Source organism: Actinia tenebrosa, unplaced genomic scaffold, assembly GCF_029948245.1.
Source record: "Actinia tenebrosa isolate PJP-AT-01 unplaced genomic scaffold, QUT_ActTen_1.0 PGA_scaffold6__47_contigs__length_16458017, whole genome shotgun sequence".
Taxonomy (NCBI): Eukaryota; Metazoa; Cnidaria; class Anthozoa; order Actiniaria; family Actiniidae; genus Actinia; species Actinia tenebrosa.
The window spans coordinates 11,123,631-11,140,117 of record NW_028292583.1 but is presented as its reverse complement, the minus strand read 5'-3'; the positions used below and the strand labels follow the sequence as shown (position 1 = coordinate 11,140,117).

Below are 16,487 nucleotides of genomic sequence, written 5' to 3'. Positions count from 1 at the left end.
TACAATGCGACCATGGCCAAATATAAATCGATTTCTCAACGATCGGGCCACTCTCACTCGGCGGCCTGTCCGGAAGTCAGATGGTCCATGTGACAAGGGCACCGGAAACTTGCCCTTCATTCCGCGGCATTTTCTCTGCTCTATATTGTATTATAAGTAGCTTGCGTGGGAGACAAGATTACTATACGAACCACAATACTCTGCGACTCAATTCTCTGAGTTGATGTTTTGACCAGTTGTGCAGAACACACCAAGGTATAATCAGGCACCACGCGTGTGGCTCAGGATTGGAAGCGAACGACTGTATAACTAAACACCGCTGTCTTGTACGTTCATTCGTACGTTACTTCCTGTGAAGTGCGGAGTCTCTGTGCTTAGTAAGTCGGATGTTTGTGGTAAGATCTAAGGAGTCCTAACTGTCTACTAACCAGTCGAAAATTGACTGCTGATGTAACTTCCAAAGTGGCACTCGTTTCTTTAGACGAATTCTACCGATATTGTACTTCTTTTGAAAAACTACAAAGGAATGTCAATAATTGTTGTCTACTTGCTGAAACTGCTGAGCTAGGTGATTTCTATTTTGAATGAAGAGCGGTTGTTTTAGACGAGTGGAATTGATGGTTTCAACCCAGGAGGGTTCGATAACGCTTATGCTAACAATATCTAGGTAAGTGTATGGCGTAATTAGGTTATCAAATGAGGGTATGTATACATATAAAGCGAGTATGATACTCAGTCACTGATCTTCTCCATTGGGGGCTTTGAATAGACGGCTTCCAAGGGTTCAAGATTCGCATCTTCAAGGGTAGCAATTCGCACGCAATCAGAAAACGAAACAAGAAGCGGCGGTCAGCTTTAGACATAACATTATTTCAGTTATCTTGAATCGAAATGTGTTTGTCTAACAACACAAAGAATTCCGCTAGAATAAAAAAAAATTCAAAATGATCGTGTTTGGCGATATATTTTGTTTTGTGTTGGTCAACTATAATCTTAAAGCCGTCTCAGTGACCTGAATAGTCTGTCAAAGGCCATCACCGAGGATGTACTCTAGATATCATTTACCAGTATTATGGAACACTTCAATCATACCCTACAAGCTCTACTTTGTTTTCTGAGTGTCTGAGAAACGATATTACCGGTATATTAATGCAAGTCCATTGTTGCGTATTTGATTCAAACCACGAGGCCCGCTTGCCCGGTGCTCAGCCCTTCACAGAAACCATTACAAGCATTCTTGAAATTAAATTAACGCTAATTGATAATTTCTTATCAGTTAAGGATCAGTTTTTATACTTTGGATCGTGGATTTGTCTTGTTGAACAGGCTTTCGTTCTCCAGATTGAGTTACATCGATTAGCTTGTTCAGTAGCAAGTGTTTATTTTTACTGTGGCCTTTGGAACATTCCGTTTGGCTTTGAAGCCCGGAAAGTCTGTTCTAGATTTCCCAGAGCAACTTAATTAGATTTTGCGCTCACACCTCTTTCGCAAGCGCGCAAAATGACTTTAACTTTGTTTATTTACATCTATAATTGGCAATTTCGAAAAATTTAATCTTTAATTAAGACATCTCTCTTAAAAGTTGCCTATTAAAAAAAACGAAGATAAGCCTGATGACAAATATAAACTATGGTCTCGAAGACCGACCTAAGATACTGTGATCAGGAAAGAGCCCATTTTCGCATTTTGTTTTTGACATTTTGAGAAGGAATTTCTGGCAGTTTGAATTTTAGCACTTTGTGAAACTTCCGACATTTGAAGTGGTTGGATTGAAGCAATCTGACACTTCTTTTGCATGCCGAAATTACTTTGTAGTCTGTTTGCAAGGTATTTGTTCAAATGATGGCTAGCTTCAGAGTGCGGCATTTACTGGAAAATGGCTCAGTGTCCAGGCACATGCATTCTCGTTATTAATATTCAGTCCTGATGAACACATATTGTAATTCGTACAAGTCATTAAGTGATAACAGATATGAAAATTGGTATGTAACGCTTTGACAAGTTGGTACATCTTTTACTCCGACGAAGGACTAGCGTCCGAAACGTCAGTTTTTTCATCTTTTCACGGTGTATAATTTACCTTTTCATCATTACTGTTTCATTAGAAACACCGACGCAGCTCACACCAGTTTTTAGCTAGTTATATCTTTTTAAACCAATCCTAAACAGTTACACATTAGTTGCCGATCACCATCCGAAATTTGAGACTTTTAAAACTTTAACTTTCTTGGTGGCAGCTTACTGCTTTAATATATACATCACATAGACATGCTGTTTATAGATGAAATGGCATGTCAGTCTGTCTTGTGGCGTTTAGTTCAACACAGTAAGTATATTGGCTGTAATAGTTCACCTATAGCTGACGGGTATTTATCACAGTTAGAACGGCACAAATTGAAATGTAGATTTAACAGCACGATAACATCGGTGTCGAAGTCAAATCAAAAATTAATTTTCATCCATGGAGATTATTTTTCGGTTATTTTTTCTTCATTGTGCCCCCCCCCCCCCCCCCCCCCAAATTATTGATATACTTAGGTATTTTGACATTAGAACAGATGGACAGCTTTTACCAGGTCACGCCTTTGATAGAGTTGCCGTTGTTTTTTTTTTTCGTATGAGATTTCTAGCAAAAGCTAGTCAAATCTTTTCAAAGACATAAACCCTCTGGCAACCGAAGATTTGAACAAAAAACGCACACACAAAAATATTGTTCCTATAACCTCTATAAGACTGCAATGAACCGGTCGATGTTGCAGTGAACAAACCACAAGAATTTTGTTCGATTTTTTTTTTTTTTGTACGAAAAGCAAATTGCCAAGTTTTCTTTGCATACTCGTGTTTACAGCAAGATTTTATCCATTCCAAAGTGCTGCGAACAAATCTTGACTTCTAAAAAGACAGCTAAATCTTCTCGGAGTTCGATGTAAATAACTTATTTGACACGAACAGTATACCATACACTAATGGCGATGGTTGTTTTATATAGTGACATATCATACAAGTGTTTATAGTTATGCAGTAAACTTCAGACCTATTTCCATTTACCTGTCCATCGCGTCCTATTGATAAACCTTTCTATGTACATAGATTTGACGTCTATTAGGTCCACAAAGCGGGCCTTCAATCTAGCAATACCCTGCAAAAAGGAGCCGACAGGCTACCTGTGTAAACACCAATATCAAAGCATTGTTTGTAGTTGGACTCAACTTAGAAACTTAGAAAAGTGATTCTACTTTGTCGGCAGCTTAGAACAGAACGATTAGAGATACTTTTATCGCGGGGAAAAGCTGTTAGTTTATTTTAATGAACGAGATTTACATCCCTAAAGACGACGGAAATGAAACGAATGACCCTAAACTAAAAGTTCGACTTTAGAGACTTTGATCAACAAGAAAAACTTTATTAATTCGTCGCGAGAAGTTGATTGGATTTTTAGTGTTCTTTGTACGATTACACTACAGTTTCTTTGTTTTCGAGAAAAAAAGACTGTTTTCGCAGTTGTAAAATAATAAAGAAATGAATAGCTAAGGTTTTTGGTTCATTAGCAGTTTTTATTAGGAACGTGATTAACGGCAAGGGCACTGCCTTTTTCGTCGAACCGAGTAGCTTCCGATTTCCGTTCCGCTTCGCCTGGATGAAGAATAAGAATAAGAGTGACGTGATCTTTGATATGCGTGTGAATAAGACTCAAAACCGCTAGCCTTTTTCAACTAATTTGAATAGATTGTTATTAAATTTAGACCTCATTAGTAAAGCAGAGACTTCGAAATATTCTTTAATTGCAAAGGACACGCTAGCTTTGTTTTAAGGCCAATGATAATTGTATCCAAGCAAAACCCTGGTGTTGGAGTGTATTTTTTGTGTGATGTTGAGTCTGTTACTACAATAGCTCGACTCATTTTAAAGCATAACTTAATTCGTCAACAGCATTTGAAGGCTGAAACAACGCTTGATTGATAGCTGCTTACAACCGGTTCCTCTTAGAACCCCTGAGGCCACATTATCTATATTCATGAGCCAATAACATATGAGGCCATCTACTCGCATTCTTGACTCTCTCTCGCTCCTCAAAACCGCAGTCGATGAGAAAGGCATTTCTGCCCGCGTTACGAAAATCATCATTTATTGAAAAACCTAAGACTCTTTGGATTGACTTTACAAGGATTCTCCCTGAATTTTGAAGGTTTTACAAAGTTTTTCAAGAATAATGATCAAGATTTTTTGAGGCTTGAAAATATCTGAACAGTCACTCTTTAATTTCGGATAACTTTGGACCACAAGTGGCTCACGACTTTACGAGAAATTCGACTCTGTGGGATCATATTTCACTCAAAATGGTTAATATATAAAGGTAAGACATTTGATTCTTAATAGTTTTTCAAACATCACGACGTAGTTTTGTTTTGTTGTTTGAGCTTAGATTTGACCGTGGTTTGAAAAGTAATTCAGTAGACATTCGTCGAGTTCTTTATATACCTCCAGCTTAAGATACGTAACAACTTTCTGCAATTCTATAAGAAAACTCTTAATTTTGAAATGGTTGATCCCAAAAACGATCAAAAGTTAGCCAACTTTGACTTTATCAAGACTTTTGTTTCAAACGAAAACGCGTCTAAGGTCTTTATAAAATTCTTGTTAGACTTGATCCAAACCGCAAGAATGCCTTTCTAAATCTCCCAAACTACATCTGCTTTTTGATCAAAATTGATGTTTTATGAGGAAGAAATCAAAAGAAAAGAGCTTTTTACGACTTAATGGTAATTATATTTAATTAAAAAGAATAAAGAGGCCATCTTATTTACCACTTTTTCATCACTTTGCTGTCGCTTTCATTTTATCATCGACCTCGTTCCCCCAGTGTTTGACACTAGGTGTATCCAAACATAAAGACGTACATGACAGCCTCAAACTATTTGTCAAGACAACTACAGTAATAAAAAGATAAGTTAATTAGTAACCACGATCGAGAGTTAATCGGCCCAGCTGGAACAGCACGGATTATAAATGAGCATCGTACGGGAATTCATACTCATGCATTGCCCTGAAAATTATTTTAAATCTCATTGCATTTCGTATAGAAATGAGTTTTCAGAATTATCGAGTTATTTTCTTGGGGAAAATTTTTTTGAAACATATAGCTAAAGTTTGTGACTAATTTAAAACCAATTTATTGCTGACTTTTTACGTCACTACGCGCCCAAACCTCTGCTCAACGCCTCGCACATCCGATCGATTTACACGATATTTTACCCAGGTTTAATCGAACGATATTAGAAAGGTTTGTCCCTATAACTTTTGGAAACCGTCACTGAGCGGTTTGGAGCAAACGATAGCGTCTTTAGCTACAACAATAAATATTGGACATCAGCACTAAAGTTCTGATTGAATATTAAGAACTAATGTTATGCCTAACTGAGACCGCGGTCATTTGCTTCAAAAGAATTGGGAATTTTTTTCCTGATTATTACTATTGCACAATGGGTATGAAATCCAAGTTTTCCAGTCGGAAATGTCCTCGGAATTTGTATAGATAATGATCAAAAGAACAACGGTGATATATCTTTTTCTGTCTTCATCAATCATTCCAGCGCCTATGCCAAAGTAAGCATATTGATCCGCTGGCTTGTTGGTACACTGTTGGTCTAAGCAGACTTCATTCAAACATTCAATATTTAGCCTTGTTGAATCGGCACAAACAGATAACAGTTGTGTTACACGGATTCGAGATTTTAATCCCTTCTTAAGTTCTTTTTGCCTCTTATTTTGGTGTCGTGAGATATATTTGTCAGTTAATGAATACCGTCCTTTCAACCGAAAAATTTCCAGTTGTGGTTAAGCCTTATTCTTGAACTCGACCTTAAGTCAAAAAATAATTTCTTCGGACTCACTCAAGAACTAGTCATCTTTGTTCAAACACTTTAAGGAATACTTTATTTAGCCTTACAAAAAAAACTTATTTTGCCGCTAAAATATTAAATAGGTTTATTCAATGCACATCAACTCTACCTCGACGAGTGAAGGTTCGCCATTTTGATTAACTGTTGTGCATAGCTGGTACTCCTAAATAAACTGATTGTGAGTGCACTAGGCTAAGGCTAAACGAGGAAACATGTTTCCAGAAACATGTTTACCGCGCGCATGTTTCCTCGATGTATCCCAGTTTAGCCACATGCGAAACATTGTTGCGAGCAACAAATTTTGCTTCCAAGACGCAAAAAAATGTTTTTCCTGTGCGGCAGAAACATTTCATGTTTCCAAGACGCATGGAAACATTGTTTCCCGATGTTTCCTGATTGTTTTGCCACCTTAGGAAACATTTAGGGAAACATGTTTCTGAAACATGTTTCCTCGTTTAGCCAGGGCCTACAACTCTACGGATTGCGTGTGCTGTGCAAATAGAGTGTACACGGAATAAAACCTCCCAGCCCAGCATGTGGGACAGTGGAGTGATGACTAACCAGAATCTCACGTAGTGGAGGAAGAATTCATTTCTTTAGTACACGATGAAAACCTGACCAATATATAGTCTCCTAATGAAATATAGCTATGGTTCAGTGAAATGTTGTTGTTAGTTTTAGAAAGATTTATACTGGACTAGTTTTAGTCCTTGAGAGAAAACTGAAGTTTCGGACTTCAGAATCAGGCCAAATTAGCACCTACTTTGCGTGCATAAACGATTACAGTAAAAACAAACATGGAGCATTAATATTATAACCACTGTTACCACCATCAACAACAATACGATATTAACGCCAACGAAATAAAGTTTACAACTTTGCAAAGATACCACAATCTGTAGAGTTGTGTGTACGGATTTGACACAGCAAAATGACAAACTGGCACAAATTTACCATCGCGTTTGTCATCAAACACAAACACACTACAACCCTATGGTCAACGAAGTTAGAGGTAATCCCTTCCAATCCCGTCTCAACAATTGTACTATTGGATACATGCTTCCGTTCTTTTCAAGAGGTGCTATTAAAAAAACTGCCGGCTTTGAATTACATTCTTACATACTTCTGGTCACCTAAGATGAAGAATACAACAATATCTCCGAGATAAGTTATTTGTACTATGTAGTTATTACATACTTTAAGCAAATTGTGTCATTTTTCAAAGCAAGGAGATAATCTCTCTGTCAAGTTGAAGATTGTACCACACTCAGTACAACATCGCATGGATCAGTTCTGAAGCTCAGCTCAAACTGACTTGGACCCCACCACTGGACAATTTATGCCGCATTTTCAGTTAAGACTTTATTCTTTTTGGAAAACCTCTTTCGTGGTCGTCCAGTTTTAAGGTTAGCATTGCAATATTTATTAATTAGATACGGCTTCTAGAACACAGAACTATTGGTCACGTCGCATTTCTGCACAAGTGCATTCGTGTGTAATTGATACTAGACTGACTCGGAAATACAATACAGATTTCTTGGAAAAAAAGAACACTTTCTTATGAAAAATTAAGCTAATCTTAACTTGAAATTTTCAAATTTTTGTTTGATTAATTGGCAAAGACAGGAACAGATTATATTATTGTTCATTAAACATGGTATGAAATATTCGTCACGGAATAAAAACTGATACAAAGGAACACTGATCTTTTCTATTTTTTTATCAAAATTAAACCCTCTCTTCAAAAGACAGTAAGCCGAGATCCTAAAATCATATATTTGTTGATTTTGCTCCTTGAATGAATAAAGATATCATTGTTCTAGCTGAAGAAGTAAGGGGATTATGGAAGTAAGGTATATCGATAGTTAACGACCAATCTATCATCTGCGCTTGTCGATTCCTTTCAAGTGGCTCGCAGTCTCTTGGCCCTCGACCAGTTTTGTTAAAACGTTCACAAACACAATCAAAAAATTGCCATTAAAATTCAAGCTAAATTGAAATAGAAAAATTGATTATATTTCAATATCTTTTTCTAAGAAATGCCGTTTTCGGCGTTACATGTAAGAGGACTGTATTAAAAATGTGTTACATTGACAGAGATTTTTCAAGTGTAGTTAGGACGAACATATGCTGCATTTTTTTGGCTTATAAACCAACCCGTTTCTGCGGTTTTCATACATAATGTCCAACCCACCTAAGTTATCTTTTCCGGAGTCGATCATAAGAATTTTTTGTGGCAATTTTCTGTTTAGATTTTGGTTTGTAACCGTTTTGAAAAATTCGGATGTCACGTGATCGTGAACAAAATCACGCGGTCTGTTGTGGTTTTGCTTCTTCGCCCACTCAAAATTATTGCTGTTTTTTTGCTTGAGAAATATATCCTAGAAGCAAAAATGATTTATTTTTAAAAGTTTTGATAATTTCCATGCACACAACAGTAAATATCGGTTTTTGTTTATAAAAATACATTAAAGCATATTTTCTGGGCTAAAAAGATGATTGATAATTGTCATTGGCACGATATTCATTATTTTGACAGCATATTCCAAATCGCCCACTTTATTGATCCCTAAAATATAAAATCAGACGTCCATTTTCGCTCTCAGATTGTTTTCTTTGCCACTGGCGTTAATAAACATTTCCTCTACTTCACAAACCAAACAACCCATCACTTTAGTGCACCGTTTTTGATTGAACTGTAATGTCACAGTCTGGACTTAATTGTCCTAGCACCGGAGAACTGTCTTTTTGATTACTTTTGAAATTTAAGTAAAGACAGAATGTGCTTTATAAGTTGGCTGAAATAATACAGTCCTTTAGAGGAACTGTGGTTGAACTTCACCTTAAGGTGGAACAATTAAGGTACTAAAGGGGCTCGATAGTCTATTCTTTGTTAAGGACAGTTAGGCGCCATCTAAATAAGCAGTTAGATACCGTATCCAATGGAGTTTAGGAAATAAAAACAGATAGAAGAAAGAAATTGTTTATAAAAAAATAAGCAATAACGGCTAAAGAGGCGGAATAACCTGATCTGCTTTCAGTTGACGAGGCAAGGCTTTGAACTTTTCATGTAAGTAAACGTTGCTTGTCCATAAGTGCTATTTTAAAAGATTTATGTAATATTTTTAAATTCCAGCTTTATATGCTTTCTTCAATATTGGTTAAGTAGGTGAAAACGTGCCTTGAGAGTCAAATTTTAAATAACTTTTCCCTTTTACTTTTTAAGTTTAAAAGTGTCTTGTCAAAAAGCATTTGGATTCGTGAACTCGTCAAAAAAGAAAAAAATGGAGAAAATAACACTTTAGTTGTAATACAAAGGTTTCAAAAAAAATCGATATGCCTGCATTTAGTCATTTTTATCAACGCTTCATTGTATTCTTTGAACAAAAGAGTCGTAATTTTGTTTTGTTTTGTCTTTTATTTACATGCTTTTGTCATTCAATGAATAACTCCATATTTTTCACTTGTGAAATTACTTAGAGGAAGAGACGAAACAGCTCTTTTGTCATTTCCGACACATTTTTCTTAACTTTTTAGTTAAGTAAAAACTCCTTTAGGTAATTAATTTTTCTATATTAACTGTTTTCATAAGATTGTAAAAAGAAAGCTTTTGCTAATAGAGGTATTCACACCAACGAAATAGTTTTTTAATCCGAAATGTAAACTTCTTTAAAAAATGCCCAAGTATTTTAATTTCGCTTCATTTTTTTGTTGCATATGCTAAATAGACACGAATATTTCATTATGAAGCAACTTGGAAAGTAAACACGTTTTTTTATGTGTCATGATATGCTCTAAAAAGCCAGAAAAAGAGCAACCCCATGACTGACATGTTTACTTAGCATAAAAATAGCATAGCCATCAATGACGACTTTTAGACGCCTCATCTTCAAATTTTCCCTCCCTACCATATCGGAAATTAAAGATTAGTATTAACAAATTCTACTGGCATAACGTTACTTTCCTCCGCTTTTATGCGGTGAATGACTGAATTTCTCCGGCATGCGAACGACTTCCGGAATTAGCATTTGAATGGCTTGTTTCCATGACAAAACGTCAATTAGGTTGTCTGTCATATATTCGTCATGGTGCAAGGAATGCTCAAATCCCTCGGGGATACTGGAGGTCATTTGTTCACTGCTCAAAATTTCATAATATGTCAACTGAGCGTTTCTAGAATGGGCAAGTTCACAAAGCGGTCTCAAGTGCATTTGTAGCATTTCTAATTAACGAAACTCACGAATACTTGATAATTTTAGTATGAATTGGGGGAGATTTAAGGCATCTAAAACCAATTCAATCAAGTTATATCGCCAAGGTGAAAGGTATATAGAGAGACGAAATGTGTTTGACAAATACCTTGTTAATTGCTTGAAAAGTTGTTGTGATTTGATTAATGACTTTGGTTGTTTTTTTCTCTACTTTCAGCTCTACCTAAAGTACTTTGAATTGACTTCCAAGATGCGACGTAACCGCTTTGTTTTGACGTTTCTCATGCTTTTGAGTGGACTCTCAAAAGTTAGCGAAAGTAAGCTCATAAAGATGCCGAGACAAAGATCAAGCAATCAAGCGGACGCTCGCAAACCTATTTCTGTAATTAAAGATGTTGTACCTACATATACTCTTGAATATCGATCACAAAACCCAAAAGAAGTGAAATTTACCAGTGGAGGAATTTATCAAGCTTCTATCGAAGAAATAACTCCGTTGGAAACTAGAATAAAATGTGATTTAAAAATGGGAGTTTACTCACAGAACGTCAAAGTTGATTTTATCATCACTCGTGGAAACGAACAAGGTGCCTTCAGAGTCAAAACTCGCCGGGTTACAGACTTTTACTTCATGGATATAATCAATGTTAAACGGTTAAACAGAGAAAGTAATCCAGTTTATGAACTAACTGTGGTAGCTCAGGATTCTGCTTCGAAGAGAACACTAGACACCACAAAAGTAAACATTAGTGTGGCGGATTCTAACGACAACCGGCCAATATTTTTGGAAAAGAACTACATTGTTTCTCTTTCCGAGGACACGGCCATGCATACATCGATTGCTAGAGTGCAGGCTGTTGATGCTGATTCTGGTCCAAATGGATTGGTTTATTTTTCATTCAGAGAAAAAACTACACATTTTGCTATAAATCCCACTTCAGGAGTTGTTACTGTTACTCGAAAGCTTGATAGCACAAGGAGCAAAGTGCACCGACTTACAATTGTAGCTCGTGATAGAGCTTTAGTCAAGCCGAAAAGTACGAAAAGCGGAAAGCTAATCATAAAAGTAATTCCTGTGAACCAGTTTTCACCTGTGATATCTATCGAACAACAGCTGTCCGGTATTGATGAAGGAATTTCTGGGGTTGTTTATGCAACGTTGTCAGTGACTGATAATGATAAAGGAGTCAATGGTCATATCGATCGAGTGCAGATTACATCAGGAAATAATGATGGGGTATTTGGGATTAAATCTCCAACGAGAGATAGCAATAATTTCACCACTGACTTGATGATTGTAAAGCCATTGGATAGAGAGAGTGCTCCTTATGGCTACAACATCACCATCACTGCTTTTGATGCTGGGTCACCAAGAAAAAATAGCTCCATCTCACTGAGGGTCTTTGCTAAGGATGTCAATGACAATAACCCTGAATTTGTCCAGCAAAGTTATACTGCCAAGATATCTGAGTTAGCTCCACCTTTTACAACTGTTGTATATGTTTCAGCAACAGACAAAGATGCTGGAAATAATGGAGAAATTTTGTACTACATTACAAAAGGCAATGATGGAGGAAAATTCAAGGTCAATTCTGTTACAGGCCAGGTGTACACAACTGGATATTTAGACTTTGAAAGTAAGCAAAGTTTTGATCTTCAAATTGCAGCTTTGGATGGAGGGTCTACTCCATCTCGACGGTTATCGCATGTCCAAGTTTTTATTCAAGTTGTCGATGCCAATGATCATGATCCAGTCTTCAAAGAATCATCGTACAAGAAGGATCTGTATGAGGACTTGACTGCTGGCACTAGTGTCCTATCTGTTAGTGCTAAGGATAAAGATTTCAGCAGCAATGGAGAAATTCAGTACAGCATTGCAAATATAGAACCTGTGCCATTTTCTATTGGAGCTAAAACTGGTATCATAACAGCTACCACTAATCTAGACAGGGACAAAGGACTTCAAGAAGTTATTCATCTCAAAGTGAGAGCCTCAGACTTTGGCTCTCCCATGCGAAGGGAGACTGAGACAATCATAAAGTTTAAAATCCATGCGATGAATGACAATCCTCCAATTCTGAAACAGCACAATTGCAATGTTAAGCTAGATCGTGATGCTCCTCCTGGAGTGCTGATTGCAACATTACAAGCTGTAGATGTTGATGTTAGTAAACAAAAGCAAAGTCTTGCCTACAGGTTTACATTTGGCAACACAGGAAACACCTTCAGGCTTGACAGTAAAACTGGTGAGTTGAGGACTAGTAAAACTCTTTACAGTGCACAGACAGAGTACAATCTCTACATCAAAGCCTTTGATGGTGTACAGGACTCCCCCGATAGCCATCCAGCTATTTTTAAAGTTCGAATTGTGAGTGGTCGAGAGGCAAGAAAGCTTCAAAATCATGTCCACACTAGTTGCAGTGCAGTTTCTTCACATTATACCAATGCTCTGAAACAAATAGAAGAACAGAAAAAATTTAGACCGATTCCTCCTGTGACTAGATATCGGGTTAAGCTTCGCAACAGACATGCTCCTGTGTTCCGCTCCCATAATCAAAGAGTATATATAAAAGAGAATGCAGCAAATGGCACAGTACTTGCAAACCTGGTAGCCACAGATCAAGATAAAGGATATAATGGACTTGTGCTGTATTCAATTGTTAATGGTGATATTGACAGCGTTTTTGGCATTAACATGTACACTGGAGAAATATTTACTAGAATGGGCCTGGATAGAGAAAATAGAGACTCATATACATTGAATATCTCAGCCTCTGACTGCGGCAAAAGACACAAAACAGCATACACCACTCTGAAAGTTAACATCCTAGATGTTAATGACAACAACCCAGTATTTATCAAGCCTGAATATGATGTCAGACTACCAGAGAATGTTACTGTTGGACAGTCTGTCATCCATGTCAGTGCTGTTGACCAAGATGAGGGTTCCAATGGGAGGGTAACTTATCATCTAGTAAGTGATTTTGATGGTAAGTTTAGAATTGACCAGTCAACAGGTTTGATTACTGTTGCTGCTCCTCTTGATTATGAAGAGAGATCAAGTTATTCCATTGAAGTGCAGGCCCTTGATGATTCCAGTGATGACCAGAAAGAAGGCCGCGCGGTTGTGCACTTGACTGTTCTTGATGTCAACGACAATGCCCCAATAGCCAAGCCAAACCAATTCAATGTGTCTATACCAGAAGATCTTCTGGTTGATGCAGTAGTTACAAGTATTTTAGCCGTGGACCGGGATTCAGGGAAAGGTGGGGAAATCATGTATTCGTTTGAAAAACGAACTAGGAAGTTCAAGATCGACGCAGAGAGCGGAGTAATAAGACTGCGACGAAGATTGAACTTTGAGGTGCAGTCGGTTTACAATCTCACAATTACTGTCTCGGATATGGGATCCCCAGGGTTGTCTTCCAAGGTTTATGTTATTGTTAATGTACTTGATGTAAACGAAAACTACTTGAAACCTGTGTTTACAGGCGGGAAAGTCCTTAAAGCTGCTGTTTACGAGAACTTGGAAGCAGGAACAGTAGTTTTACATGCCACGGCAACGGACAAGGACTCTTGGTACGTGAAGTACGCTATCATTGATGGTACAGGGGTGGATAAGTTTGTTATTGACCCCGATACGGGTGCGGTTAGAACCACGCAGAGACTTGACCACGAAGAAGCGGATCACTACTGGCTGACTATACAAGCAAAAGATGGCGAAATTCGTCCCTTGTTTACCAATATTCCAGTGCTCATAGAAGTACTGGACGTCAATGACGAAGCACCGTACTTCAAGCCGTTGATGTACTATCCATCGGTACCGGAGAACCAACCTGCAGGAACAAGTATCCTGAAGCTAACGACCATCGACCCTGACTCGGATGGCTCAAAGCTGATTTACACCATAGTCAAAGGCAACGAAGATAACATCTTTACCATTGATCGAAAGACTGGGTTTATCACAACCGTAAAAGAACTCGACAGAGAGTCTGTCAATGAACATATGCTCAGTGTAATGGCAACGGATGGTGGCATTCCCCCTAAAAGCGCCACTGTCAGCTTTACGGTGAAAGTCACAGACGAGAATGACCAGTCCCCAGTATTCACAGAGTCTCAGTACGTAGCCACTACGATACCCAGAAGCTCTAAAGACTCACCCTCGGAGGTGTTCCGGGTTCTTGCTACAGACAAGGATGAAGGGTCAAATGCAAATCTGGATTACTCTATAGTCGATGGCAACAAGCTCAAGAAGTTTTCGATAAACGCCAATACGGGGATAATGTACTGTGACACTGAATTGACCGATGGTGAATCGTATGATTTGACAGTCAATGCTGCTGATAATGGGAAACCAAAGAGATCATCTAATGTTACTGTCATTATTGATGTTGTCGAAAGTAATCCTCCAAGTCCAAGCACCCCTGCTTTCTGGGAGAATCGCTTCACAGGGGATATAGCTGAAGACAAAGAAGTTGGTAGCTTTGTGGCGGCATTAGGAGCAGAAGATCTTGACAACGACCTAATAAGTTTCTCCATTGAGTCAGGCAATATTGGCAACAAATTCACTATTGAAAGACTGGGAGGTTTTGTTACAGTTGCTCAAAAACTGGATCGTGAAGAGAGGAGTTCTTATACTTTGGTTGTAAAGGCTTCGGATAATCACAACTCGGCAACAACACAGCTTGTTATCAATGTTTTGGATGTGAATGACAATGCGCCTCAACCAGAGCGACGCGAGTACAGGGCAGACGTGTCTGAGGATGCTCCTGTAGGGAAACTTGTTACCACTGTAAAAGGTAAGTTGTTTATATAGTTATTTGTAGGATGATGCTATGGTTGTTGATGGTGATGGTGGTGGTGATGATGATGATGATATGATGGTGATGGTGATATGATGGTGATGGTAATGGTACTGATGATTGTGATGGTGATGGTGATATGATGATGGTGGTGGTGATGATGGGGATGTTGTAGTGGAAGATTATTACTATTAATGATTATATTGATGATTAATGGTCATCAAATAATCATATGTTATAATTCTTTCCATCCAGCAAACGACCCCGATGCAGGTGTGAACGGCGAGGTAGAGTACTCAATCGTAGGCTCCTCAAAACCCAAATCAGCATCCCTTTTCAAACTCGACAGCGCTTCAGGCAAGATTCTAACTACTGCAGTCTTAGACTACGAGGACATCAGAGAACACGTGTTAATGATCAAGGCGTCCGATCGAGGAAGCCCCAAGAAGGCCACTTTATTCTCTCTAGTAATCTCAGTCTTAGACGTGAACGACCATAAACCACTCTTCGTCCAACCACTGTATGACTCAGAAATTCATATCACTTCTAAGATTGGAACTCCAGTACTCAAGGTTATGGCCTCGGATATGGACGATGGCACCAATGCCAAACTTAAATATACCATTGTTGAAGGAAACGCTAATGGTTCTCTGTCAGTGGATCAGAATTCTGGTGTTGTGAGTGTCAGTAACAAACTGAATCCAAGTATCAAGGAATACACGTTGAAAGTCCAGGCAGCTGATGGCGGGAAACCTTCACTTGCCAGTCAGACTACAGTCAAGGTAAAGCGTGATTCAGTTGAACCCTAGAACTTTTCTTTTTCTTTGAGGTTTAGAGAAAAAGTGGAATTATGATTGAATGACAGAGGTGGAAGGAATATGGGAAAGAAATGGGAATGAAAGGGATGCCGAATCCTACTTCATGTCCAATCAAACAATTTATTTCCTTTGATGGTGTCGAGATTTCAATTTTTTTATTTTTCAATTCTCTTTCTGAACTTTTCATTTTTATTATTTTTTGTTATTTCGAATTTAAGTCCCGTTTTCCCCTCCTAAATAGGTGAAGGTCCGTGGTGTGCTTGAGAGCTTTTCATTCGATAGACCAACATACCGAGCAAGCATAGCAGAGAACACCCCATACGGACAGGCTTTGGTCAGGGTACTGTACAATGGAATCATGCCAGTATATGAAATAGTCCCTTCTTCAAGCCCTTGTTGGAATTACTTCCTTATACAACGTCAGTCTGGCGTGGTTATCAACAAGGTACGAAGATTTTTATTTGGGGAGGAGATGGGGTAAGGGGGGAAGAGGGGTGTATACTAGTTGGGTGTGGGTGTTGAGATGGGGTGCAGTTAGACCAGGTTCTTCTGGGAACTAAAAGTACACGGTACGTCAGTGATTAAAATCAACGTTTTTTATTGCTATTTTTGTTAAGACAATTATGGAAAAAATAAGATAAATAGTTACGCATGTTCTCTTTATAAGGCCCTTGATATTATTTTTCACAAACACGGACGTATTTACCGAAGCTAAATGACAGGCTGAATGCAGGCACAAGCATAACGCAAGTCCTA

At 38.1% G+C, this 16,487-nt stretch overlaps 1 protein-coding gene across 3 annotated transcripts in view; it reads left to right on the top strand.

Moving 5' to 3' along the window:
- The first annotated feature begins 226 nt into the window (after positions 1 to 226).
- LOC116297579 (protocadherin Fat 1) overlaps positions 227 to 16,487 on the top strand; it is a 31,169-nt gene continuing 14,908 nt past the window's right edge. Inside the window, exons 1-4 of one of the 3 annotated variants that reach the window (XM_031705832.2) lie at positions 227 to 667; positions 10,329 to 14,910; positions 15,169 to 15,695; positions 15,973 to 16,176. In XM_031705832.2, coding sequence (XP_031561692.2) covers positions 10,362 to 14,910; positions 15,169 to 15,695; positions 15,973 to 16,176 — 5,280 coding nt within the window. In that variant the 5' untranslated portion in view covers positions 227 to 667; positions 10,329 to 10,361. Of the gene's footprint in view, positions 668 to 3,940; positions 4,355 to 10,069; positions 10,226 to 10,328; positions 14,911 to 15,168; positions 15,696 to 15,972; positions 16,177 to 16,487 lie in introns of those variants that run through there. The other 2 variants (XM_031705831.2, XM_031705833.2) reach the window with 2 other exon arrangements.